This window comes from Rhinolophus sinicus, linkage group LG02 (assembly GCF_036562045.2).
Source record: "Rhinolophus sinicus isolate RSC01 linkage group LG02, ASM3656204v1, whole genome shotgun sequence".
Lineage (NCBI taxonomy): Eukaryota > Metazoa > Chordata > Mammalia > Chiroptera > Rhinolophidae > Rhinolophus > Rhinolophus sinicus.
This window is the reverse complement of record NC_133752.1, coordinates 58,889,170-58,906,851: the sequence shown is the minus strand read 5'-3', so window position 1 is coordinate 58,906,851 and position 17,682 is coordinate 58,889,170. Positions and strand designations below refer to the sequence as shown.

The 17,682-nt window shown below is 35.5% G+C and overlaps 1 protein-coding gene across 1 annotated transcript; it reads left to right on the top strand.

Annotated features, from left to right (window-relative positions):
• Window positions 1–3,433: 3,433 nt before the first annotated feature.
• AMBN (ameloblastin) lies at window positions 3,434–17,084 on the top strand. Its single transcript, XM_019757075.2, has 11 exons — window positions 3,434–3,466; window positions 6,314–6,382; window positions 8,856–8,906; window positions 10,153–10,200; window positions 10,668–10,778; window positions 12,088–12,324; window positions 13,368–13,406; window positions 13,705–13,764; window positions 13,866–13,910; window positions 14,296–14,340; window positions 16,246–17,084. Exons 1-11 carry the CDS (start codon window positions 3,434–3,436, stop codon window positions 16,780–16,782), a joined length of 1,275 nt encoding a protein of 424 aa, XP_019612634.2. The 3' UTR covers window positions 16,783–17,084.
• Window positions 17,085–17,682: the final 598 nt, after the last annotated feature.

Here is a 17,682-nt window from a genome sequence, read left to right as displayed (position 1 = left end):
TTTTTTAATATTTATTAAAATATTTATGGTGAAAATTAGAAATAATCAAAAGTCAAAAAATAGGAGTCTTGAGCATCAATTTGAGAAGCTACTACCCAATATAAATTATCCCTTGAACTATATCTTAATATTTATAAAGCATAAAGCTGAATACAAAATTATACTTAAACTACAATTGTAGCTATGTTAAACATGAATTCAGCATGAATAACTACTATAAGAGAAAAAAATGAAAACAGTTGGTGAGGTAGTAAAATCCTATCTAATTTGTCTTCTTCTGTATTTATATAATCATCATCACAGTTATGATTTTTGGGGGTTATTTTTCTTGATTATGAAATTAATAGAAATCAGTAAAAAATAGATCTTCAAATATTGTCTGCAGTTTTCAAAATAAATGACTATCCTATTAGCAGGCAAAAATAATTCAAATTTGACTCCTATGTTGTAGGACTATATGATAATAATGTACCAATAGATTTCACAGAAATGTATTATTCATTTTTTTGTAAGAATTAAAAATCAGATATTTAAAAATTAGGTATAAACATTAGCCCAAACCAGCATGATAATGGGTCTTACATAACACTAGGTGAAAACAGTCAATGTGGGCGGCATGGTCTTTAGAGATTGTCTCCCAGCTCTGCTCCTTACTAACTCTACAGGACACAATACCCTTTCTAAAGCCCAGTTTTCACAGAAAGTAATGGGTGGTTCATGAAGATGAAGATAAGGAATATAAAGCACAGCATCTGGCACGTGATAAGTGGTCAATAAAAATAAGCTATCAATATTGTATTTTAGTGTAAGAACCATGAAATGTTTATTATTCCGTTTATTATTAAAAATTGGTCTTCTTCTGACACGACCATATTCTTTGCCCTTATTCCTAAGGCTTAATGTGTAACACTCCATCAGATTCTTTCCCTGGAACACTTAATACTTAGCAATTCACTCAACCACTAGCTATTGACCGAGCATCTTGTCAAATCTCATTCTCTTTCAGGGATCATTCTCCTCGTACCTGACCCCAAAGGATTTCTCCAACATCAAAAGTTTTGTAGCATTCTTCTGTAGCAGAATTTCCCAACCTCACTACTATTGACATTTGTGGTTAGATCATTTTTCTTTGGGGGGGCACTATTCTGTGTATTATAGGGTGTTTAACAGCACCTCTGGCCTCTACTCATTAGATGCCAACAGCAAATCCTTCCTCCCTGTCACCTCCCAAGGATAAGCTATGACAACCAAAAATATCTCCCAGAAGGCACATTTAGAAATGTGCCTTCATACATTTCTAAATGTTCCCTGGGGTGGGGAAACAAAATCATCGCTAACTGATGGCTACTAGATTTATCAGAGTGATCACTTTATAAGTTATATAAATGTTTAATCACTATGTTGTATACCTGAAACTAATATAATATTGTATATTGTATAATATATTGTAATTAAAAATAAAAATCCTTGACTGAGAATCACTGTTCTGTAGCTTTCTTATTTTGGCAGTTAATCCATGTGGGATTATGCCTTCTGATACTAAATGTGCTTTTTAATTAAATTATAATTGATTTATTATATGCTTCATTAACTGTTTTTGTGTATCTCTCTTCTTTGAGGAAATATCTGATAAATTTCCTACAAACAGTTGTGTTGTACTTCTTTGTATCTGCCAATGATTAATTTGTCCATGTCGTCAGCCATTGGGTGATTGGTGATTGATTTATTTTGTCTCAGTACATAACAGCAAGGACTCTGGAGCCAGATGTCTGTACCTAAATTCTGGTTCCACCACTTATTGTCACTTCATGCAATTTACTTCACCTCTCCATAGTTCACTTTTATCATGTGTTAAAAGGGGAGAATAGATCTTTATAAAATTCTTGTGAGAATTTAAAAAATGAATATATGTAAAACACTGAAGTAGTGCCTTTCCACTATACATACTACCCAAATATTACCTATTATAATGAGCATAGAATACCAAAGGATGCAACTTAGCAGAATGGGTGATTTCTGGCCCACAGGAATGTTTTATATGGTTGAAAGACATGAAAATCATATTCAAAAAGCTAGATGATCACACGCAAAATAAAATGTGAAAGATCTATAACAAACAAGCTGTCACAATGTAGTGTATGAATGATTGCCAAATGACTGACAAATATTTGGATTTCAGAAAAGGAAAAGTCACAGAGGAATGGAATGATGGGGTAAGAGTTCACAGAAAAGGTAAAATTTGAGTAAAACATGAAAAAAGTTGTAAAGAGGTGAGAAAAGTGTCTAGACATAGAGAAAAGTTCAACCAAAACCCCAGGAAGAAAAAAACCATGACACATTGTGGGAAGAGTGAGTAAATAAGTCTGGCTGCAGTAGAAGGTTGAAAAGGATATGTCAAAACAAAACAAAACTCAAAGTCCATGCACGGTTTGTCATGTGGGATCGATATACCCATAAGCAATCAAAATCATTCCTATACATTTTAGTTAGTTGTTTTAGTTGCCATTGGTGGCTGGAATAGCTACGACCAAGGCCCACAATCCAATATGAAGCAGATTTTCAGCATACATGTTTCTTTATTTCAACAATAATAATAATAATAATAACTCATGACCATTGAACATTTTCTTCATACCAGATAGTGTGCTGAGGACTTTATATTTATTATTATGTTTAAATTAAATTAAATGAATTCTGTCCTATGGTAGACATTTCACAGATGAAATTCTTATATGAAAATACTATATATATACTAGAGTTGAGTAGCTCACCCAATGTCACATGATCAATATCACAGAGGGGATTTGAACAGCTGTACGCTCAGCTACTATACTAACATCTTCCACAGGATCTTCTTTCTCTAGATTGTTCTTTATAACTTTTTCTGTGACATATGTTCCCTCATGTGTCTCAGAGCTTCTGTTATTCTGAGTTTTTTCTTTTCTGCTGTACTCTGGACACAGCATTTTTTTTTTTTTAATTGGTGCTCTCGTTGTTCTTTATACAGGCACAGTTTTAAGCAACATAACAGTTTCAATAAGCTGTAGTAACTTCCTTAACACCTATAATCACTATCAGAAGTATATTCATATACTCATACTAATTTCCAAATTTTTTGTAATTAAGTACTTTTCATAAGATGTAACAGGGTTATATTTACTAACTTTCCAACATAAGCCAAAAATAAAAACTGTTTACTAGATGAAAAATGAAGCCAACTTTAACTGATTACAACAATCATTATTACATCAATGCACTGTGTCTCACATAAAGCAGGAGATAAGATTGGAAAGATGAATTGAAATGTTAATTTGACTGTTTAGTTACAGAGGGTAAATTTTACATTAGAGCCTTATGGATCTTTAAAAAAAATTTTGAGTAGGACTGTGAAATGCTAAAACCAATATTTTATGAAGGTAAATTTAGTGTGAGAATGCAGGAAATTAGAGGAGAAAGAAACGAACAGGTAAACATCTGGAAGATGATAATCTAAGATTGACTCTGAAGGACATTTTAAAAAGACGGAAGCAATAGATATTTGGCTTAAGACCAAGACAAAACATATGAATCTACCAAAACAACGTTATTAGGATGTCATTATTATGCTCATAAACCATAAAAGACACACACACACCATTTCCCTGTTTAACAGTCAGTTAGGAAGCTTAATCACATGGATTTAGCATCAACTTCCACATAAAAGAAGTGCTTTCCATCAGGTCTCTGTTCTGCCCTCATTGGAGCTCATAAATCTAACTGCCATTACTCCTCCTCTTATAACACACGCTCTCACACACACGTTCACAAACACACACAGTATATTTGTGGTTCCATTTTTCATGTAAGTTCTCCCACAAACGAAGACAATTACCCCATTTATTGAGCATCCACTGTGAAGCAGCTCCTGCATCTTCATCATCTCACCAAATCTTCAAAAAAAGCCTGTGTACTAAGTGATTATCCTTATATTACAGAATAAGAAACTGAAGCTTAGAGAGATTAAGGGACTTAATCAAGCACCAGAGCTGAAATACAGAGAGATAGAGAAGGAGAGGGAAAAAGAGAGAAGCCCAAAATAATGCTTTTTATTTCAATAACATTTTGCTGTTTACAAAACATATTCACATTCCTTATTTCTTTGCATCCTAAAAATAACTCTGTTATCAATGGGAAATAGAGTTTTTCAGGGACAACTTCTTGGATAACATTATTCGAAGCTGTTAGGTCTACACTTAGGTATGAAGACGTCTTTCTTCCATAATACCAGCTTCCTCCATGTTCCCTGTAATCAGCAAGATCCCTACTTCCCTAAAGAGTGTACTGACTCATCCCTTCTTAAGAAACTAATCTTAAATGCTTATCCCTCCCAGGTCTGAAATCATACCTTTGGAAAGACAAGGAGGGGCAGAGAAATAACAAAAGCAGCTAAAGTTCAATCCACATCCAAGACATTCTTATCTGTTGGTGGAGAAAAACTCAATCCATGTTGATGCTAGCAATACAAATACAAGTTACTAACCTGGCTTCATACTAAATGCCTAAAAATGGGTCTATCTAAACAGTGAATTGAGAATTGTGCCCATTGACTTGATTGGTTCATGGAGAATGTTCTGATTTATGCCCCTCTCCCCGCAAAGAACATACACCAAAGGTTTACCTGAAGTGATTTTTTTCTGAGGGTCCAATTGAAATTTCTTACAAAAGTTTGGCTATCTCTAGTCTAATATCTTCAGGAAAATATCAAGGAAATATCTAAGATACAAAAATAGGAAATTCAGAGGGAAAAAAATATAACATAATCTATCCAATATTTTCATCCTCTCTTTCAAGTTCAGAAAGTTATTTTAGTGTTTCCTTCTATACTGTGTGAGTGTTGGCGGAAGGAAATGGAGTTACTTTTACCACAACAAACATGAGGGTGGAAATCGTGAGAATGTTAGCCTTAGGTTACTAGCTTTATCTACAGATAAAAACCTACACAAAACACATAATGGTTTATTTAGCATCTATTTTATATATATTTCCCCCAGCTCACCAAAATGATTGTCTTCAAAGCTTATATCCATTATTCCTTTACTGTCTTCCCTGCAATTGAGTTCTCTGAATAAATACAAGGGTTGAGTTACAATTAAAAATAATGACACTCCACTGTGCCAACGTTCTTACATGCAGTAGAAGGGTGTGGGCTAATTACAGGAGCAGAGCGTGTGTTTTTTTCCCCCCATTTGCTTCACTTTGATTGGTGGATTGGCACTTTAAATAAAGATTTCAGTTCTTCCCTGAATGAGAGATACAGAGCGAGTCCCAGGCACACACAATCCAGAAAAAAAAATTAATCTTCTTTTCTTAGAACTATCTTGGTTGGCATCACCAGGCCCTGAGAGCACAGTGCAGGCCAGCATTGAAGGTAAAATGTGATTTTATGATTTCCATCTGATTCCTGTAAGTTCTTTTTTCCTATCTCCATGAAGCTTTTTAAAGAGGACTTTTCAGCATTTGTCACCAGAAGCTGAATAGTTGATTATTGTAAACCATTAGCATGTTGCAGAGAAGACATGCCTAATACCCTTCCATTACAAAGACTTATCTATGGACTTTTTTTTTTACTGTTTGTGATTGTTAGTGACCATGCCTAACTTATAAAGTATTAGAAGATGAGCAAATCTCTTGGTTAGACAGATTGCCATTCATGCAAGAGTAAAGAGCCTTCTGAACTTATAAAATAATTTTAAAGAGACAATTCATTTTAGAAAAAGGATAACTTGATTTAAAGACATATTTTCCACTAATACCATAGGAAATTTAAATATTAAGGTTATTTTTATTTTAAAAATGTAAGTTTGGGTATGGTAATCTGGGTAACCAAAACATGGAATAATATACCCTATATATCTGCAAATAAAGGTTTGTTATGAAATGTCTTTTTTATATTTCAAATGCATTTCAAAATTTGCTCTAGAAGGAAGCAAAGCATGAACTCCTGTGAATGATACTGAATAGACCAAAATTTCACATAGTGGAAGGGATTTTCAAATTCATCACTCATTTTATAAAATGAAACACAGCAGTTAAAGAATATGTTCCTACATGTTCATTTAGATTGTAGTTCCATAAAAAAAGTACTTGAAATTTTTTTAATTGCTGTTAATTCTTTCCTAAAACTAATACAAATCAGTTGTTCAGCAACATTTAGTTTTTTTGTTTTGAACCTGGTTGTGAAAAACAGAGACTTGGCTTATTTGAAATATTGCCTTTTAACCATTCTGAAGTAAAAATCAATTGGACTTAACTTTCTAACCTAACTCTGTTTCAGATCCCAGTTTTCAAAATGAAAGACCTGATACTGATCTTGTGCCTCCTGGAATTGAGTTCTGCAGTGCCGGTAAGTCAGAGTCTTCTAGAGTGTGTCCTAGAAGAGACATTGTCAGGAACCACACAACACTGAAGGACTTGGGCTGAGAATCCATGCCTGCACTCATTTGAATTAATCCAGTGGTACATTTCCTACTGAGCCAAAAGTCGTAGTTGCCCAGAAATCAGTCTTAGCATCCAACAGCAGTAAGTCAAACATAGTTTTTCTATTCCAAAAGATAATTGAAATACCCCAAAGACAATTTCTATGCCTTATTCCACTCATTAAAAGATGAAAGACATATGTAGTCTCCACAATGCCAAGGCATGATTTTATTATCAACTACTTGCTACCACTTTGAAATTGAAATGCAAAGAGAAAATTCTCCAAATAAGTAAAGAACACTTTCTTCATTTTAAAAGAAAAATATTAGCCAAATTACTATGGTTATAAAACTGAGCTAAGTAATTCCATTTGAAGCTTGTAATTAAGCAACAAATTTGCTTTAAAGGGAAGATATTATGTGACTGAGAGCTGAAGTTTCTTTAATCAAAACCTTTCCATGGCAATGTGTCAGTCCTACACATGGTCCAGTCTATCATATATTGGAAGTGATCCCATACGAATACAGTTTCCTTTGAGAACTGCAATACTCCAGCCAATAGTGTGTGATTCTGTTTTCATAGAAAAGGCCTTTATTCAGCTTCTATATGCATTTGGCAAATATTGACTGAGTACCTGCCATGTACCCAGCAGTGTGTTGGGCAATGGAGACCCAAAGGCAATTACCACATGGTCTCTTGTCTTGAGACCTCAAATCCCGTGGTCTCAAATAGCTTTAAAGTATTTCAATTCCTTGAGAAAGAAAAGTTAGCTACTTAAGCTTCTTAAAGTAAATGTTTTGGAGAAAAGTAATGAAAACTGATTCCAAGGATGAAAACCATAATTCTACAAATAAAAGGAGTTTCTGTTCCATTACTCAACATGAATTTTAAGTGAAAGAAAAGCCGAAGCTGCCACCCTAGCCTACCTTTGTATGATACTAACATTGGAGTCAGCCTCAGTCATCCATCATCAGTTGAATAGCTTGACAGTCTTGGAACCCATGCTGGCCCACACTTGTGCCAGTCAGGTCTACTCTGAGGAACAGGGCAACTGCTTAGGATGGCCAGCTGACTGCCTACCAAGTCAAATGTTCTTCTTCTTTTACTTAGGCATGGGAAATGTATCCCCTGTTTCTCTACATTCATGTAATATTGTTTAATTCATGACTTGGAGCAGATGGAAAGCAAAGTATACTTTGTCCTATAGTTGAATCTGTTCAAGATACCTTATTCGTATACTGGCCAATGGGAGGAAAGAAGGCTCCACTCTCACCCACCACACATACACATACACACACACACACACACACACACACTTTTCCTGTCCACAGGTAACCTTTTTCTCTACTTGGAATATTTATTCACATTTGTAACTCCTTGTCCTCTATTTCCAAAACTGAATTATTTGGAGAAATTCACACCATGACTCAGAGGATGAGATTTTACCTATATAAAAAAGTAGGAGGTGGAGGGTAGATAACATATGCTCAGGAAAATATTCCTGATCTTCCTACTCATAAAGGAAAAATACTCCAACTACATTTAGTGGAGACTCCATAAATATTTGTGGTGTAATGAAGGAAGGAAGGCATTAAAACCCCTCAACCCTAGATAGCAAAATATTCAAAGAACTAGAGATCCTTAAACCCAATTTACTCCATCCCTGCTCTTCCATTCTCCATTTTTTCACTGATATTTGTGCATATTAATAAGGATTGGTTTAAAAAGGAAAATAGTTTACATTTTAGAAACCTAGCTGTAAATATAGCTATATTTTAACTTTTAAACAAACATATAAAGTACAATAGTACTTAGAGCTAGAATGTTTCTTAAGAAAACACTTTTGACATGATCCCAAAAAATATCAACACAGATCAACAGGTTTATACATAAAAGAATCTTGCACTAAAGATGATAGAGGATTTGTTGAAGCACATGAATAAGAGGCAAGTTAGGTTTTGCACGTGGTTTTGCTGAAAGCCATGATCCCATGCCACATGCCACATTCCATAAACCAGAAGCATGTAGGTTTGTCAAACACACAAGAAACTTTGCTTTTCTGTGTGATAGTATTTCAAAACACAAAGTACTCTTCGTTTTCTATTTTGATGCTTTATTTTACTTCTCATTTGTTTTCAACGCAATTTTCAAACTAAATCAAAGTATACTTTTAAAGCAACATAGTATTAAGATATAGACAAAGGGTAGATGATTTGTATGGGAGCAAAGTTATTAAATAGTATGCTAATTCCCCAAATAATTCAAATTCTTCATTCTGCCCAAAAGTTCAAGTCATTTGGAAAATAAATCAAATGGGGACCTCTTAACTATACTTTATTTCCAGTGAGTAAGGAATTTCTCACCAACGAGAACTCAAAATTATTCTTGTTTCCATTTAGATGTTTCCTCAGCAACCTGGAACACCAGGCATGGCTAGTTTGAGCCTGGAGGTATGTATTGTCAGAGCATTTGCATTTAATTTTTACATTTGTATGTTCCTAATAGGGGAGCAACATGATGGGCTGTTTCTCAGCTTGCCTAGTCAGAAGTCAGTGGCTGTCCTCCTGTGCAGTTCTAGTCTCAGCCTGTAGAATGTCTTCTGTAGGTGAATCAAAGTAATACTAATATTTAATATGTAATGATATATACATTAGCATAACTACTGTATTAATATAATTACTACATTAATTAAAGCACATTGTCCTTGTAAATATAATCGGTTTATATTTAGTTCTTCTCTTTATAGTATCTTATATGATAAAGTTCCCATGAAGAAAATTAGCTTTAAAAAATTTAGTTTAAGAACTCCTGTAAATAGCATTAACTATACTATGGTACCTGCTGCTTAACCTGTGTTAGTCTCATTGCACTTCTCATAACTAACATATATTCTGTTTAGAAAACTCCCAGCAAAATACAAATGCTCGACCATATTAATAGAAAATATTGACAGTTACGAATAGAAAAATATTTACGAAATTACAATTTTTTTCACAAGACCTTGCAAAATTTATTTGTATCATGACAATCCGAGGGCACTCAATACCTGCATTGGCTGGAAGCTAATTTCACTGAGTTATTTTTTTCTCACTTTCTAGCTTCATTCAAAGCACTCTAAACCTCTTCCCATTAAATTAAAATTGACTTTCTGTTGAATTGGCAGTATTTTTGACAATCTATCCAGATACAATTTTCCCCAATGTCTTTTAAATTTTTCATTTTGAAGACTTTTGTTTAGGAAGGAGGTACAGATTGTCTTATTTTGTTTTGTTTGCCTGCTTTTTCAAATTCCTCTTCAGGTTGAATTTTAAAAGACAAAGTAAGATAAAAGAGGAAAAAGGAGTCAATGAAGCAATGTCCTTGGGATTATATTTATGTTTCAGTTGAATGAGCTATTTTCCCATGTTTCAATGGAACCTCCATTAAATGATGTTAATTAAATTAATTAATAACCTCTTTTAATTAATCATAAAAAGCAAGCTCACTATTTTAAGAGCAATAATACCAACAGTCCAACAGTGGCAGAATCACATTTAACATTTCTACATTTCGGTGGAGATTTATGTCTACCTCTATTTTATCCAAGTTGATCTATCCCAAACTTTGTGCTAATGATGTCATATGTTGAGAAATCAGTTGTGTCATATAAAAAAAAAATATGTTAAACACTAACCCACTTTTATTTTTTCTTTACAGACCATGAGGCAGTTGGGCACCTTGCAGGGATTAAACATGCTTTCTCAGGTAACCTTATTTTCAAATATTCTTACTGCAAATATTAATGGTGGTGGTGGGAGTGATATTAGCAGTAGCATTGTCATTTATAAAATATGTTTGTGAACAGACATATTAAATATTAGAAGAACAAATTAGTATATGGGATAACCTAAAACAAAATACTAGGATGGGATAGCAAGGGCAAATAAAAACAATGGTTTCAACCTTTTTTTGCATTATCAGTTTGATTATACATCCCAAAATATGAATACTTAAAAGGCTAAATGTCGAAAAATTTATGGGAATATTGCAGTCTGGCTCAGAACGGAAGATTTATCTACTCATATTAATTAACCAATATCACTCTTACTTTTGCTATCTCTACACTTTCTGTAGATTTTTAAAGAAAATTACAAACATGTTTAAGCCAATATTGAAATATAAGTCTCTCTCTCTCTCTCTCTCTCTCTCTCTCTCTCTCTCTCTCTCTTTAGTATTCAAGATTTGGCTTTGGAAAATCATTTAACTCTTTGTGGATGCACGGTCTCCTCCCACCACGTTCCTCTTTCCCGTGGATGAGACCACGGGAACATGAAACTCAACAGGTAAGTTAATTATGTGTTTGGAATGTCAAGCTTTAAAATCTTCTCCTACTTACCTTCTCTAAGTTGTCATATGCTAACCACAGACAGGTAAGAGTAATGAACAAAAAATTATCTAAATACCAAGGTAATCAAAACTTAAAACTACTATGTTTTTAATACTTTGGAAATTTTAAAATACAATGGTCCAAATTTTCAACCCATTTGAATTTTATTTCAAATAGGAAGATACAGCCTCCAAAAGAAGAGACCTACATTAAGATATCAGCAACAACAATAGCTAAACTATTCTTAAAATGGAAATAAGCTAAATCCTGGGCAATTCTCATTTAATCAAGATTTCCCGAGTAATTATTCAAAGGCACATTTAAAATGATGCCAAAGTTCTGGCTCAAACATCATGAACCCAACAGCAATCAATTACTAGGTGCCTAGTAAATACATAAACCAAACTGTAGATTGGGAGTGAGAGTGAAGACATTTAAGAATGGCTCCAAGGCTCATGAAATTTTAGATCTGGTTGGGAAATAAGACAAGACAACATATCACAAGGGGTTAAATTGTGAAGTATAAGTAACGAATAAGGATTAAGTGATGAAAGCCATCAGAGTTTGGAAATGGGCCATGGTTGAAGATGAGAAGCAGAGCCAGACTGTTATGAGGTTTCCAGGCCACTTTGAGGAACTTGCAATCAATTTAAAAATGACAGGGAGCCATTCACCACAGACAATTTCAAAGAGCAACAAAACATGGTTGCTTTGACAGGAACTTTTCATTCCAGATGGCCCTCTGCAACATACAGCATTGACCACCGGGCCACATTTAGTGGGACAGTAAATTATGTTATTGGTGACTGTTTATCCATTTGATTGTTTCCAAAATGGACTACATGGTGCAGAAATTTGATTAGTATTTTTTATTTAATTACCTTTCTCCTTTCACTAACTAAAAAAAAAAAAAAAATGCATTAAGTAGCTATCAGATGCCAGGTGCTTGCTAAGAGCTATGTTAAGTCCTGGGACTATAAAGGTAAATAAGATGTATTCCCTCAGTTGACTGGGGGGGACAAAGATTTATAACAAATAATTGTAACCCAGACAGAAAGTGGTATAATAGAAATACAGAGTGGCAACTATGAGAACCCAGAGGTTGAAATGACTCATGATATCAGAAAGTTCACGTAGCTTCCCACCTTCATGAGCAGACCACAGTCTCCCAAGTAGAAAGCTCTCCAAGCTCTTTTGCTTTAGAAGTTCTGGACGTCACAGTTCATTGAATCATCACCTGACACTTCTTTCAAATTTCTCTGCAGTATGAATATTCTTTGCCTGTACATCCCCCACCTCTCCCATCGCAGCCATCTCTGCAGCCTCAACATCCAGGACAGAAACATTTCCTCCAGCCCACCGTTGTAACTGCTATCCAGGACACAGCCCAGAAAGGAGGACCTCAGCCTCCAGTTTATCAGGGACAGCCGCCCTTGCAGCAAGCAGAGGGGCCAGTGGTTCAACAGCAGGTGGCACCATCAGATAAGCCACCAAAGGTGGAGGTAATTCCTTTTTCTGAAGTCAGACCAAGATTACCCACTAACTTAATGAAAGAAATCTGATGTGCAGAATACATTTAACTAATCAGAGCTTTCAGGCATACTGCACAAAAATACAAATACTTTTTTATCTAAGAGTAGAACCTAAATATACATTCCTGCCCTTTGCCATCTGAGATGGAGCATGTACTCTCAAAGATCCTGTGCCTATAAAACTTGACTTCTCAGCTGCAAAAGATGAAAGCTTTCAGAGGAAATAGGGAAAGATCAGAGAAGTCCAGTCTTTCTATCACCAGGATCCTTTTCAGTATTGGCAAGAACTGAGAAGAGTGATTGATTCCTCAGCATTGCATGTAGTATTTTGCATTATTATTTCTCGATCTGATATCGTGTTTCCCCAAAAATAAGACCTAACCAGAAAATAAGCCCTAACATGACTTTTCAGGATGACATCCCCTAAACATAAGCCCTAATGCATCTTTTGGAGCAAAAATTAATATAAGACCCAGTCTTATTTTTGGGGAAACACGGTAGTGGAGAAGACAACCATGCCAAAGAATCTTGTAATAATGTAGAGAAAAGAGCGGAGGATAGAAAAGGAAGGTACCATGTAACTAGTATGCGCAGGCATTTAACATTCCCCCGTGTCATCCTAACTTACACTCCTCTAAAAGTAGATATTAATTGTCCTTTTTAAAAAGGAGAAGACAGACTTTGAGAAGTTATAAAATTTTCCCAGTATTATACAAATATTCAGTGGCAGGGTTAGAATTCAAACCAACCTGGAATGCTCTGATTCCAAAACTCTTACTTTCTACTCTACAAGACGTAGTGAATTCACGATAGGCATGCCGTCTCCCTGCTCGTGCACTTGAGTCGTGTCACTAAAAGGCGATGGTAATCTTTTAGTTTGTATTCCCCAAGACTAATGAAAGTGAAAATCGGGAAACTCATTTGAGATTGTTTTATCATATTTGTAAATAAGTGTTTGGTTCACTTTGTCCATTTTGATAGTTTAGTAATTTTAATATTTATCTGTGATTCAGCTACCAGGAATGGATTTTGCTGGTCCACAAGGTCCATCAGTAAGTACAGATCTCAATGAGACTTTCTTGGGAAAAATATCTCTATCCTTCAAGAAAAAAGAGTAAAAATTTTTAATTATAATGTATATTTTTAAATTATTAATTTTATAATTTAAATTTTTAATTTTAATTATAAAGTATAATGAGTTCCTTCGTTTACTTAAATGTTAAGTACTTCTTTGTCGTACAAATCTATCTGAAAATGTGTTTCATATAACTCTTAGAAGTGGCTGTAATGGGAGATTTGCCTGTGTTGTAGCAAATAAGAATTACTTATTCTGTTTTTTACCACTTAAAGATCTTCTCAATAGCCCGTTTGATATCTCAAGGACCAATGCCACAAAATAAACCATCTCCAGTAAGTGTTTTTTTTTAAATACCACCTTTCTCTTTGTAATTTGCTTAAAAGATTTTCCCTTAGAAAATGCATTTTGTGGTGATTATTGTATTTATATTTAGCTTTATCCAGGAATGTTTTACATGTCCTACGGAGCAAACCAATTGGTAAGTCTGTCTCATAAAAAGTATCATTTTTTAATTAAATGTTATCTTAAGAGCTAAAATTATAAAACCTAGGCCTTACATATTAAATTCCATATTCTCTGAATGCCTAAGCTAGCTACTGAAATGGCAAGGAGGCACACTTCCTACTTGGATAATTCTGGACACACACACAAAAGGCATTAAAGACAAGTAAATTTTCTATCTGAATTATCTAAATTAGCTATATTTATTCAATAATGGCTCATCTCTCCACTTTATTCTACCTCTGGAGACAGCATTAGTATTAGGGGTTAAAGAGAAATCAAATGACTTTTAACTTTCTCTTGAGTAGCTACAACAGGAGTCAGCTTGTTCATAATATGATGCAGTGTTTCTTTTTGAACAGAATGCTCCTGCCAGACTTGGCATCATGAGCTCAGAAGAAATGGCGGTGAGTAATATCTTAAAACTTTTCTTAAAATAGTGGCCAAGGGATAAGTCACTGATGACTGGCTGCAAGAGACATTGGTCTTGAATGTCTCCAAATACACAACACAGCACTCCAAAACCAAAAGCTTGACTCTGAAGCAGCATGCAGTTTTCAGCACATTTCCCATAAAGCCATTTCTGAGTGATGACCATTTTTGTGCGTGGGATTTTGCCCCATTCTTGAATATGAGGAGAGGAGAAACCTCTCTTGAAAAGTCACTGAATGGCAAACACTTCAAACCAAAAAAAGATATATATGGTTCATACAAAGTTCCTCTTCCTTCTCGGACCATTTAACCCCTCAAAACAAATTCAACAGTATCAAAAATCATTTAGACCTCAAAATTGAGAGATCAAAAAGAAAGAGAAAATTAACCAACTGTAAAATTTATTATTATAAAATTCAAAGTATGTTAATAAGTTAATTCAAGTATATTCTTATTTTGTTATATTACAATTTTAAAATGTGAGGTCGATAGATGCAACACAATTTGACTTTCTTAGAAATTTCTACATTACATCTGTTAGAGCATGCTGAATTAACAATTCATTATCAAGAACAAATACTGTCAAATTAATAAATACACACACATGCTATTCTGAAAGAAAATTTTCATCTTAATACTGAGTGCCTTCTGTGAGCTAGACACATAGAAAGATATGATAGAGACAAAATAAATGTTTCCTGTTTCAAGGAGTTTAATCAATGGAAAAGATCAATATGAAAGCCGATAATGTCAAAATCATGTCATAAGAGTATCAGAGCTATGACAGCGAAAAGGAAAGAGGCAGTTAGACCAGCCCAGGGTTCAAAGTGCTACCCCTGGAAGAGACGATGTGAAAAGCTGAGAGTAGGGAGCCCGGAGAAAGAAAGAGAATAATATTATATCTATATAACACCACCACGACTGCTTGAAAATTCAAGTAAGTGTTGATCATTATCTTATAATACTAATTTATTTATGTTCTGCTTTATTTTCAAAAGTTTTTGCTGTAGCTTATAAAAAACACACGATAAATGTAACCAAAAAGTTGAGTATAGAACGTAAAATGAATCAAAATTCTGAGGAAGTGAGAATACAGAGATGATAGTTACAAAGCCCTGCAGAATTGTTGTAAATAGCTCAAGATTTTGAGATCAAAATTAAGGGCAGTAAAGGAAAAACAGGAAACATGACCAGTTCAAGAATTCTAACTGTCCACAAAAAAAAAAATACTTCTGTTCCTCCAGAGAAATCAAGCTTCTTTTTCTTATAAATGTGAAAGGAAGGAAGGAAGGAAGGAAGGAAGGAAGGAAGGAAGGAAGGAAGGAAGGAAGGAAGGAAGGAAGGAAGGAAAGCAGAGAGGGAGGGAGGGAAGAAGGAAGGGAAGGAGGGAGGGAGGAAAAAAAGATGTTACATAAGCCTTAATCCATTTGGAAGATACTGAGAAATGTTATTGACAAGATCCTCCAAAACTCCCTCAACAAACTCAGGAACAGATCGGTTTTTGTTTGTTTGTTTTATGATGGTATTGCCCACTTCAGCTGCTTATTGTTTTCTTAAAATTAAATTAAAATTACCTTTTGCCTGTAGACTCAGTTCTGTGCTGCCTGGCTTCTCTCCTTCCCACCCTTTCCACCAGGCATAGCAAAGCGTCTCCATCTCCCTTTCATAGCAGTGGGCTCCCCCAACCCAGAAAAGCATAGAATCCTCTCCCTTATATTTCAAAGCAAGTTTGGTGAGACATGTGCTTACACAAAACTGTCAGTCAATTCCCTGTTCCCTGTCAGTTTTTTTCTGGTTTCTTGGTGTATCTCACCAGGTTGAATTGCATGGTATAGGAATAGCATATGATAATGGTGTCTTTGGTGAATGGTTTTTTCCAGGGAGGCAGAGGAGGCCCCATGGCCTACGGAGCCATGTTCCCAGGATTTGGAGCCATGCGACCCAGCCTTGGAGGGATGCCCCACCATCCGGGCATGGGCGGGGACTTTACTCTGGAATTTGACTCTCCAGTCGCTGGAACCAAAGGTCCTGAGAAGGGAGAAGGAGGTGCACAAGGCTCCCCCATGCCAGAGGCCAACCTAGCCAATCCAGAAAACCCAGCTCTGCTTCCAGAGGTAGCGCCTGGTACCCTCGGAGGGCTTCTTGCTCTCCCTAAGGGCAGTGTTTTGGGCCTGGCAAGGGGCCCTGCAGGACAGAGCAGGGGACCCCCCAAGGTCACCCCAGCAGCCATTGACCCATTGATGACCCCTGGATTAGCTGATGCTTATGAGACGTATGGTGCTGATATAACGACACCATTGGGAGAAACGACTGTGGATACCACAGTGACCCCAGACACTCAGCAAACATTGATGCCAGGAAACAAGGCCCAGCAGCCCCAGGTTATGCATGATGTGTGGCATTTCCAAGAGCCCTGAGAGCCTTGAGATATCAGCTACTTTCTGTATGCACAAGCTCCCCAGCATTGTCCCCATAGCATATCTTTTGGCTAAAACACCTATTACTCTTCTGCACCAAAGGCATTAAAAGTGTGAAGCATATATTAATAAATACAAGTGGCTAGAAATAGTGTAGGTTCCCTTCTTGCTTTCATTCTCTTATTGAAATAAAATGTGTCAACTGTCTCTGTGATTTAGAAATACTGTTAATCTCTGCATTTGAAAATCACTGTTTCTTAGCTGTCTTAGGCACTACAAAATTTCTCTTAACTAATGTGACACTGTTATATCTAGGAAATGTGACACTGCTTTGGAAATTTTTCTCTAAGCCAAAGCACATAATCCCAGAATTATATGCTGTTTCATTCAAATGTTATTAAACAGGCATTGGTGGACAATTACTGACTGATATCACTGGGTTTGGTATATTGGATTTAACATTCTCATTTGTAGAGTATTTTATTTAATCTATTAAAACATCTAGCCTATTTTAAATAAAGAATTTTTCTCACTGAAATATCAGGAATTATACGCTTATTATTTACATGTATTTAAATGGTTAAGAAAAGCGCACTCATCCCCTACCTTTGCTACTCTTGACCCCACTTTGTGCAAGTCATTCATTCTTTCATGGGAAGTTTGTTGAGTGTGTCCTAGGCACTGTGCTAAGCAACAAGGACACAGTCCAGGCTCTCCCTCAGAGTTTACAATGGGGATGATTGACAAGTAGACAGACAACCACGACAATAACAAAAATAGCCACTCCAGGCCAAGCTCAAGTTCTTTACATATATTATTTCACAACAACACTGCAGAATAGATACTTTTAAACCCACCACAGGTGTGAAAAGTGCTATAAAAAGGCCAAGCATGGTGTAT